Source organism: Hippoglossus stenolepis, chromosome 5 (assembly GCF_022539355.2).
Source record: "Hippoglossus stenolepis isolate QCI-W04-F060 chromosome 5, HSTE1.2, whole genome shotgun sequence".
In the NCBI taxonomy this organism is placed as follows: Eukaryota; Metazoa; Chordata; class Actinopteri; order Pleuronectiformes; family Pleuronectidae; genus Hippoglossus; species Hippoglossus stenolepis.
The window spans coordinates 16,688,945-16,700,268 of record NC_061487.1 but is presented as its reverse complement, the minus strand read 5'-3'; the positions used below and the strand labels follow the sequence as shown (position 1 = coordinate 16,700,268).

Below are 11,324 nucleotides of genomic sequence, written 5' to 3'. Positions count from 1 at the left end.
TCCTCAAAGTTATTGTAGCGACAAAATATATTTTTTTTATTTCAAGGGTCAAATATTGAGTGTCCATCATTGTCAGATGGTACAATTTGAAAGTTATGTTTTTCTTCTGCTTTGCCTCTGTAGTCTTTCAGCCACTTCTGGTGCCCTGCAAGACAGAGGTATTTGGTTACACACTGAAACATGCACGGGCTCAGAAAATCAAATAAATAGTTCTATTGGTAACACACAAACTAATACATTTTCTATCACATTAAAGAATGAAATTGTGTTAAAACAACTTATTAACATTAAGTTACCAACCTAAATAATTGGTGTGTTACCAAAGTATTTTAAGTTGGTACATTTTTCTTTTCTCAAGTTATATCAGTTTTTTTCAAATGAACTTTTTATCAATTGTAGTTGACTATTTAATGATATCAACCAATTGGCATTGTATCATCTGGAAAACCACATGAGTTTACTTAAGATACAATTTATTTGCCGACAAAAGAAAGTTCTACAGATTTACCGGGCCAGCATGTCCACGGCTTTTTGTGTAGCTTTTGTCTTCTTGTGCTGAGGCCCGCACATCCAATTCTGGATCTCCAGGCACTGACATTAAAAATAAAAAAACATTAATGGCAGCAGAATGAGTCGCCAGTGGAAGATGAGAGGGGAAAGTCATACTCGGAGGGGAATAAACACCACCAAGCAACGTGTGAACACACTAAACATCCTAAAATAACCCCGGTAGCAGTCCCAAGGTTTAGATAACACCTGCGCTGAGCACTCGGAGTGACAGGTCAACAAGAGGGAATCTGCTAGATTTATTACAGGGGCTCCAAACCAGCAAATATATTTGAGACGCGGCCTGAGTCATTTTCCACTCGGAGATGAATAAGCAATCACTGCTTCGTTGAATGGGATCAGAGAATGTTTTCTAATTTAACAAAATCCAGAAAATACTCAACTTTTAAGTACAAACACATGTATAAAATATTCCACGGTTCACATAGTGATGCGACACACGTAAATAAAACCCTGCCAAGCATTTCAGCAATCATCGGGAAAATAAGTTGTAAAAGGAACTTTAAATGAGGAAAAGACGGAGCGTGAAGCTTCTTTCTTCACCAGGGAAAGTAAAACTCTGGGTAATCTGGAACAGATCCATCTGTTCTCATGGCTGTTTTCACCGTTGCTAAGGTTGATGTAATGGAAGGCTGTTTTTTCAGCAGCACCACAGAGGAAAGGGGGGGCATGTGAAGTGTGTGTCACTGTGTATGTGCACCATTGTTCTCTTGTTCTGAGGGTTGTGTTCTGTATCTACTGTAAGAGCCAGCTTTCCTCTGGAAAAACCAGATTTACTCAAGAGTGTGTTTGAAGGGGAAAATCTGTCCTCACGTATCTGCTCTGTGTCAGGGCTCTTATGAAAGGTCACTTGTTGGATGTGGTGTTGGAAGAGTGAGCTCTGATATTCCCTGTCAAACCACGACCCCTGAACTTAGATGTCACAACGAAGCAACATAGCAACCAGCCTCCTTAGCTTACAGGCATGTTATTACTAGTGTGAAGCAATCCTCCTCTACTAGTGTATTTTAGTATGTTTGATGGGCGGCAGAAGTGAGCTCATAGGGGAAACATGTGAAGTCATACTGTACATGCAAAGTAAAAACACTCCTTATGTAAGAAATAATGAAAAACAGTGACAGAGGAAAAGCACAGAGCTACAAGGCTGTTTTTAATTTAGTGCATAAGAAGGCCACTTTTGTGAATCAAGCTGCTTTCAGAGGTGCACTGAGCTCCGGATTATCTCCTGACATTCTCCCGAGGGGGTGTATGTGAGAATGCAAATGTCCAAATAAGAGGCTCCGGACATTCTCCAGAGTTTCTCCGAACCCTCCCGTAAAAGCTGTGGGTAATGTCCGAAAGAGCCAATGTGAGAACACAGCAGGAGATTGTCAGGGGGATTCCCCACAAGCGAGTGGGTGTGTTGATGATGTTTTCTAACGTGATAGAAGCAAAACTGAAATAAAAAACTAAAAGAACACACACACACAGACTTCTTGTCTGAAAACTGCTATAGTGACATGGGGACTAATGAGAGTCAGTGTCCCTTTAACTGACGGTGCTTGACAACCTACCATTCCTTTACCAAAGCTGCCCAGGCTCCATCCAGACGGAGGAAACACAAAGTCACTCTGTGTGATATTTTACACCAGGGAGGGCGGCTCTGCACGCAGCACCCTTCCAAGATTAGCATGCAGCTCTGATAGCACTGATCTTAAAAAGGATGGCGGGAATAGCTCTTCGCAATTTGACAGGAACCTTGTGTATTTTCAACAAGCCTCTCACTGGCGAAAGGTGGTCCCACACCAAAATAGTTTGGCAGGAATAATGTCATGTTTGATGACAGTAACTACGACTCTAATATATGTTTACAGGTGATAAACACAACACTGTGCCTTTCCATTCTGTAATGTGTGATTACCTTCTTCATCGTCCTGTGGGCCTGCGTCATCCTGCCCTCACTCATCTCCACACTTCCTATTAGCTGAAGGGTGTCTGCAACCTCAGCACTCAGGTCACCGAACGCAAATCTCTTCGGAGTGAGAGAGGTTCGTTGGATCTCCACACATCTCTGCAATGGTATATTCATAAATAGGTAAGCTAGAAAGAGCCACATCCTGTTCAGCAGGGGGAATCGGCCCCTGCACAATAACAAACTCTGAGGGAGGGTTTCCATGGTGCTGCTGTCTAAACAAAATATTTGCAGGAGGGGACAGTCTGCTCTGGATCCCAAAATTGCACAAACAGAAATTTGAGATTTGCCTGAAGGTAGTCTTAGTGGAGACATTTCTGAATCATCTTACAGACGTGTGTGTGTGTGTGTGTGTGTGTGTGTGTGGTGTGTGTGTGTGTGTGTGTGTGTGTGTGTGTCTCTGTGTGTGTGTGTGTGTGCTGTGTGTGGTGCGTGTGTGTAACCTCTTGCTGGTCATTGAGGAGGAGGAAACGACAGAAATGATCCTGGGCAGCGAGGAAGGCTGGATCCTGTGGACCTACAGAGTTCTTGTAGGCACTTAGACTCTGCTCAAAGTAGTGACCTGCAGATTCTACACCAGCATGAGGAAAAAATACACAACAATGCAAGTTGGCGACTTAAATCATGGCAACAATTGGCAATTGTCAGTAGTTCCATTTTCCCAAAATACATCTTTCCAATTTTGAGATGTTATGCCTCATAGATACCGTGGAACATACGTTGACATGAGTGAATCATACTGATGTGGCCGAACTTAAACATGTCTTGAAAGTGGCTATTATACGTCTGGTTTCCATAACACCGTCTTAAAGAATTTGACATATAGGAAAACAATGGGAGATTCAAGTCCTAATTAAGCTCTTTGCTCAGGCCTGTCTGTGAATAGACCCACCATTGTGATGGGGCTCTGCTGCAGCAGAGTGGATGAGGGCCAGGCTGTGGGAGATCTGAGCCTCCTCTAACGCCCCTGGGCTGTGTCTCATAGCGATGGCATGAGCCTAGAGGAAGACACCCACATGAAAGAGACATATTACATATCAGCAAATAAGACGAGCAGAAATATTACATAACATCCCAACTTGGCCCATTGTCAAGAGGCCCTCCTGTGTTTATGTATGTTGCACTTAAGAGTTTGGTATAATTGAGTTGCCTTTGAAAGATGCTCTATGGTTTGGTCCATACGACCTTTGTCCTGTTCAATGGCGGCCATGTCTCTGTAGACAGAGCAGGTTTTATCTGGCTTATCGCCGTCCTTCAACAGTTGCAGAGACTTCTCACACTGGTTTAAAGCCTCATCTGGTCGGTTCTGTCTCTTATAGACCCTATAGAGCGGAAAGGACACAAATGGGCAGACTGTCAGAAACAGGAAGACAAACAGGAAGACAAAGAGGAAGACAGACAGTGACCAGTAGAGTCTGCCTCACAAGGCAGCAGGGTATAGAAATGCACCAAAACCATTACGTAATTAGTGCTGCTCTTTAAATACCCTCCAGGGTTAACTAGAAATAACAAAATATTACTTTTCATATGAAAATCTTTATACACATGGTAACACAGGCAAGGATTGTTGTATATACAAACAGCAATAAGCCCGAAAAATACTCAAATTACCACTGCATTGTCAAAAAATGTAATAATACTCCATCATCTATACTGGTTATATAGTATGGATGATGGATAGGTATCGATAAAGTGTAGAGGCGGGGTACAATCTGAGCCAAATCCGCAGAACTGACACAGAGATAAACAACCACTCAGGCTGACATTCACATCTACAGACAATTTATAGTCTTCATTTAATGTGATAATGTGTGGGTAGGTTTTCCTGCATCCTGTCAAAGTGCACCTGGCATACAAGAAAGTGTGGATTCATAGGAGAACCACTGAGCATATCCCAACGCTCTACAGTGGATGACTGCGCTTTATGAATTACAGCTAAAGATCTTTGTGTGAGAGCGACGTCCCTAAAATGATTAAACTGATCTTTTATCAATTGATGCTCAGGGGAGAACCACAAGTGTTTTTTTCATTAGGACTAATCTGGTGTTACCACTGAGGGCAGAGCAATTGATGAATAAAAAAGTGTCTGTCAAGAAGTTATTCCAGGACACTTTACGTTACATAACGTAGGGCATGCCCAGAAAACATGACGGCATATACCGTCAGTATTCTAGCTACAATTACTTAGTACAGTTTGGACTATCTGTGAGCTTTATTTTGAAGTACTGGTACAGTGGTGCGCAGAATTTATGAAGAAATGTATAGAGAATATTGTTTCTGTTAAGTTCAACGCCCCGTTCCTCAAGGTTAAGACTCACTCATCCCTAGAGTGAGTATTTTTAGACATTAAATCATTTGAAATGGACACCAACAACCTGCTGGAGGACGTTTGAAGGTTTTCTTGCGTTCAGTAGATAAGAGGTTAAGACGAACCCAATTCAGATATTGGAATGATTGCGAAATGACATTTTAATAAATTCTATCCAAATTTAGTGTTCACCCATACGCCTGTTGCTTCATTAAAATGGGCCTGTTTCAAATTACTGAAGTAACTGCTTGGTCTGCAGCCAAACCCATGTCCTGTAGCGATGTGAAAGCTTTTGGCTAATGGCTGCAGCTAAAGCCTGGAGTAGTGCAGACTATAATAGGGAAAGCTTGCTCGTTGCCATTTTAACTGCTTTTGTTGTGCCCCTTTCACAAGTCTATAACTTTCTCCTCTGACAGCTACACCACCGCTAAACCCCCCCACCACTTTAACAGCCTCAGACGAATAACTCCTGCAGTGGGTTATTTATCATTACTGGGCAGCTAGATTAGGGAATGCCCTTGTAGTGTCAGGAAACCACAGATGCAAAGCTGAAGATCGAAGAATGGATCTTTGTAAGAGAAGGCGAGTCACCCGTCTGTATATGAACTGCTGCTAACAAGGTTATAAGCTGCACATGTTTTGCCGACACCTACAACAGAGTGTTTTCTGTTTTGAAACACCGACACGTCCTGTGATGCTGCATCGACTTGGGACTGGGCAAGTGCAGAGAGAGGATGTGATGATAGCTGCACTAACCACTGCAAGGACCCTGGGTCCATCAGTCGACTCCACTAAAAGCTCCAAACCATTTAATGGACTCTAAATATAATTCAGCTTTCCTTTCAAGGGGGGTGGCCTTTCTCAGAGCACACAACACTCACCACTAGCTACACTGCTGTCGTACGGGGATATAGGAAACTCCATTTCACACATCTGTCTTCCCACATCCACACTAACTGATCATTTATCTACAGACTGTACACAAAGTAATTGTATAAGGGCACAGCTTTTGATTTAAGGTTTAATCCAAGCTGCCTTCCAGTATCAAAAGTATAAAAAGCCTGTGTCTACCGGACGTCTGCTCTCATCCCTGCAGCAGCATGGGTTTGGGTATTTCTGTTCCTGTTGTTAAATGTCAAAAGCACAGGTTACAAAAACATTGTAGATGCTTCTTTTATGAATTTTCCCATGAGTCCAAGATTATCCTAATAAGCCATGATGGATAGTGGGAGAGCCCTGTCCACAAGCGTCCATGAGGCAGACTCTCAGGTCCTTTTTAGGCCAGCAGCGGTGGTCACAGCACAGTACATTCCTGCACCGTGGCTTGAGTCCTGCCTTTCTGCCTGCGTGGTCAGACAGAGACAATGCTTCTCTATCCTCTCATTCACTCCGCATCCTTACACACTTCCTGGTAATGTGCCACATCCCACCCAAATCTGCTAAGATTCAGCATGGCAGGGACTTTATATAATCAAGGATTTGTAGATGTATTGCCAAGCAAGCCACACAGCCCTCTTTTGTAAACGCTTCCACAACATGGTTGACGTAAGTTTGCTCTGGGCCCTGACTCGGAAAATGATACAATAATAAGGCCGAAGCGGAGTGGAAATAGAGGGACAAAAACACAGCCAGCATGCTCCAGCAAATCTGTGTGGTGCTTTAAACTGACAAAGTTCTGTCGGATGAGACTTTCTCAGACTGTTTTATTTCATCCTTCGACATCTGGAATAAGATGATTTAAATCAATTTTATTTTTTTGAATGAAATCCAGACTGTGGAACCTGAGCATGAGGGTAATACTGGTATTAGCTACTGTATCCTATGTATTTATAACAGGATGACTGATTACTCTGCACAACGTTGTCAAACAGACAAGGCATTCAAATGAATTTGCATACACATGAATATAAGGTTAATTGTGCAGAAAATATGGAAGAATTTATGCAAGTTCATTATTTAAATTGAAAGAATTTATGAAGTGCATGCTCAAAATGTAATTAAATAAAATGTCAACTAGAATGTCAACAAACAGTCCAATTAAATTCAATGAAGCTGCATCAAATTTCACACACTCATGAATATCAGTCCGGTAATGTGCCTGTTTTTTTTAAATCAAGACCCATGAATAATTTCCTGGGAAAATGGTAAAATGAAATCTTAAAAAACCTCAAATTTCAAAATGTTTAGGAAGGTAAAAATAAACTCCTGTATCTGCCCCCTGATCTGGATCCCCACCTAAACTTAATGGGTTCTTCCCTGAACCATCCTTCCACCAAGTTTTATGGAAATCAGTTCAGTTGCTTTTGTGTAATCATGCTGACAAAAATGCTAACAAACATACAAAGCAACAAACAGACAGGGGTGAAAACATAAACTCCTTGATGGAGGTAACCAGAATGTAGAAATTTAACAGCAGTTATAAAGACACAAATAGATACTTTAAGCAGCCATGGCCATCATCATATTATACAATCTTATGCATATAGTAAATTTAAACCAAATAAATTTTGCCCCCTGACAGAGATACACCTAAGTGCCCATGCACCTTGAGTGAATCAGAAAATGAGCAGAATATTTGGAGCAGGATCTGTAAGAGAGCCGAGCTAACTTTATTGTTTCAGGGTTTGGTGGGAACATTCCCCTGCACCACAACAGTGTTGACTGACAGAGCTTTAGAGGCATGCCAAATTCTTACTCATCACCTAACAAAAGAGATTTAGCGAGCTTACACACAAGCCAGAGTCTGCACATTTATTCAATTACACACATCATGACAACAAACTCTGACTCTCTGAAACAGACCAAGAAGGCATCATTTACACATTCCTGTGAGCGGAGCTAAGCTCTGTTGCTGATAAGGTCTATTTACACTAAATGTTTCCAGTGGTTACCCCGCAACACGATTTTTGTAATGTGGGTTCCTGTTGTCGAAACACTTGCATAGGGATGCACAATGTTTATTTCCCTTTCTAAAACGAATACAAACTATTTTAAATAACTTATTTACAAGGCTTTACAGACATTGTGAGTTGGTCAAACGTTTTGATGAAGACATATTTGAATTTTGAGTTTTAATGGCTTTGCAATTCCATAAATTTAGTGCCTGGATTATAAAGGCTCTTGTAGAGATCATACATGTACACAATGCCAACAGTGACAAATGTATTGAGTCAGAATACACATATTAAAAAACAAGTAATCTTTTCATATACAAGGATCCTTTACTTTCATAGGAATGAGAGCGGGGAGGTGCTTATCTGTGGCTGTCCTGCAGCATCTCACACTTGTTCAGAGTTGTTCATTTTTCCACAAGCACTATGTTTTTAAATGAAAATGAGGATGTCCGACTGGTCTGGACCAAGTGTTGACCTAGACAGCTGCTTAAAGTTCAATGCAAGTGTAACAGGACCTCAAATTGCAGTAAACAAATCCATAATAGCACAAGAATCCCATGGGAGCTGTTTTGGTGACATGTCATGCCACACTTCAAGTGTTGGTTATTTCTGTTGAGTTTTTTTTTTTAATATGTTGGTGTGTGGAAAATGCCCTATCTATGATAATAAAATAAATAGAGACATTAGCAGGGTTACCATAACTCAACTGAGATTCTAGACTTTATTTCCCGTCTGTGCTTCTAATTTCACCAACTGTAATCTAAGATAGGAACAAGAAGCTGCCATTTGTCTGTGACCAGAGCTCTCAGTTTACCAAAGGGTCTCTGCTGCACTTCATGTCTGTGCTTGGTGCCTCCACCTAGGAACCACTACTTCATAATCTTTCCGAAAGCATGCAGTATGATTCTTTGTACCTGCTATGATACAGTATATTACATTTGTATATTGTAAAATGATACTATATGTACTTTATGTATAAGTGAACAAAGCAGCTGAGGTTTGTTTAAGAACAGAGACCTTAGAGAAAAGGGAGAAATTCTTTTAAGAGGAGACATGTTTCCCTCTCATCTGTACCTCTGCTTGAGCGGTGACTGAGGGGACAAGCAGAAACTCCACCCAGCAGGTCTGTAACATCATCACTAAACCCCCACACAGACTGCTGAGTGGACTGAACAGTGTCAGGGAGGGGAAATCCTGATTTGTTTAGTTGCTGTTCCCAGGAGGACGAGAAATAATAACCCCTTCTCTGACATTACTATGACAACAAAAACCCCTACACTCCAAAGGTTTGTATGAGTCTATCGCCATCTTGTGGCTAAACTTAAATGTATTGGTTTTGAAAGTGGGTTTGAAACTTTGACACAAAGAAAAATGTTTATTTAATATAACAAAAAAATAATGAAAATATAAAAATGCTATATGCTCTTCTCCCCCACTGGAGAGACCTGTCTTGTCTCATTTTAATTGGGAATGATTCCAGGTCATTCAGCTCAGCCTGAGCATGATACTCCAAGAGTCTCAGGAAATAAATACTAGTAATTTCTTTCACAACTCTACCTGCATAGACTGGTGGAGATTTCCAGCGCAGTCTTCATCTTGTCTTCCTCGTCGATGGCACTATGTTGATGAAGATCCTTAAGCACTTCTTCTGCCCTCAGAAAAGAGGATTCTGCCTCCTCAAGAGTGGAAAGAGTTAAGGACATTTCGGCTTGTTGGTTTTTCTTCTGATCTTATTTATTATTGTCAAACATGTCATGGCAAGGATATTTGGTTGTGAGCAGCGCAGCACCTCCCTGTGTGAGGTGAATGCTCAGGAGACATCGGAGCTTTTCACCTCTGCAGGAGGAGATGGAGGAGCAGACGGGCAGCAGCTCTCTGGCCAAGGCCGAGTGCTCTTGGGCCTGCAGTCCCCAGCCTGAGGGAACAAACTTAGTTATTTATACATGAGGAATCGGTTATAGGGTAAAAATGTGAATTGTAGGTAGACACCTCAGAGACTGTCATATGATTTGTACTGTATCGTTAGTGTAGTTAAAGTATTGTCTTTCTGAAATTACCTTTTAACAGGAAATATGCTTTAGCCAGTCTGGCATGGGCCTGGGCTACTTTCAGATGTCCCTCCCCATAAACCAGCCTGGTCAGAGCCACACAACGCACCAGGTCCTGGATGCAGGCATCAAACTGGGAAAACATATTCAAAATCTGTCAGCATCACATCTCCTGATAGAAAACTGTACCATGCATGAAAAGTCAGTAAAGAATCAGATGAAAAGGTCATACATTTCTTTTATTATTCATTTGAACGTGTGTGCAGATTATCCATGTATTTATAAACAAGACCAGAGTCAGAAAGACATGCACTGACTGAACCCACCTCCTGGTTGTCTTCATGGGCTTGAGCTCGGCTATAGAAGTGTTTGAGCTTCTCCTCTGGAGGCACCATCATAAACTCCCTCTGAGTGAAACCTGATTTTGAACCACAAGGAGGAGGATCGTCCACGCTCCTGCTGCTGCTCCCCACGCTCTCAGAGCATCTGGATGTACAGAAGGTTTGGTCAAACAATGGTGTTTTGAAAAAGTGGACATATGGAGGAAAATACTTTTAGTAAGTGATATGGGAGAGGTTCTGAATCTGAACCAACTAAGTAGACTTGTTTAATACATAAATTAACTTTTATAGTAGATTTCTTATTATTATTTATTATGAGACTAACACTTTATAAATCTGAGGTAGACCAGTTGTGTGTTATATCTCCTCAGTGTGCTTATACAATACATGAGCATATATACTAAACCTCTGTGTTATTGTTAGTGACGGAAATAATATTATGATAATTATCTAGATATATTGTTTTAACCTATTTTATAAGATATAAACTGCAATTTAGTAAACTATGGTGATTATACACACAGTTGGATATATACATACATAGCTTTTTTAACCACACCGGCCTAAATCCATATAAACAGTTTAATATGCTTATGTATGGTTAAGTATACTTCAACATCTTCATACACTAGTACACAAAATACAGTCTACATCCCCACAATCCTCTTGTGCCACTTTACTATATTACATTCTATACAAAACAATATTCCCATGAAAGGTGTATATTATGTTACATATTCTGTATCTAATGTTTCATGTTTATTGAATACTGCTGTAACAAGTGAATCCACAGTTGAATCGTGTCTTCCATGTTGTGTAGAGAAGACAAATCACTTACTCAGCAGGAGAGTCGGAGGAACATGGTGGAGTTTTAGCCATCGTGTGAAAACCACCGGTCAGGGTGACGGGTGAAGCATCAGCAACAGACCGTCCCTGAACGCTGCCTGTGTTTCCCTGGTTACCGTGCCAGCGAGCTAAGCTAACTGCTAACTAAGCTAAATGCTGATTTAACGGTGCTACCTGCTGCTTACATTTGTTCAGAATGGGTTTAAACTATTCTAAGTATGATCTTATCGTCTTGTTAATGCACCTGAAGTAAAACGTCACCTGTTCACGCTGAGTAAAGTCTGCGGCGCTGAGGCCATCATCGCTCGGGAAGCGTTTCCTGTTACAGAGAGGAAAGGAACTGTGCTGCGTTCACGAGCCGCACGGTCA

General features: G+C 41.2%; 1 protein-coding gene across 2 annotated transcripts; it reads right to left on the bottom strand.

Annotated features, from left to right (window-relative positions):
- Positions 1-9: 9 nt before the first annotated feature.
- Positions 10-11,314, bottom strand: ttc23 (tetratricopeptide repeat domain 23). Of its 2 annotated transcripts, none has more exons than XM_035156286.2 (11): positions 10,948-11,314; positions 10,095-10,254; positions 9,778-9,901; positions 9,488-9,635; positions 9,278-9,403; positions 3,669-3,840; positions 3,411-3,516; positions 2,962-3,089; positions 2,468-2,617; positions 509-591; positions 10-145 (listed from the first exon to the last, which is right to left on the bottom strand). In XM_035156286.2, exons 1-11 carry the CDS (start codon positions 10,986-10,988, stop codon positions 94-96), a joined length of 1,290 nt encoding a protein of 429 aa, XP_035012177.1. In that variant the 5' UTR covers positions 10,989-11,314; the 3' UTR covers positions 10-93. The 2 variants fall into 2 exon arrangements, with proteins under 2 accessions (XP_035012177.1, XP_035012178.1); XM_035156287.2 differs by having other exon boundaries at positions 11,217-11,295.
- Positions 11,315-11,324: the final 10 nt, after the last annotated feature.

Bases quoted from the DNA above. Each gene is read 5' to 3' on its own strand.
- ttc23 (XM_035156286.2), bottom strand. From the start codon at position 10,988: ATGGCTAAAACTCCACCATGTTCCTCCGACTCTCCTGCTGA. The intron at 3,841-9,277 runs GTAGAGTTGTGA...TCCGCTCTATAG, and splicing joins ATCTCCACCAGTCTATGCAG to GGTCTATAAGAGACAGAACC. The intron at 3,517-3,668 runs GCAACTCAATTA...GTCTTCCTCTAG, and splicing joins CCATAGAGCATCTTTCAAAG to GCTCATGCCATCGCTATGAG.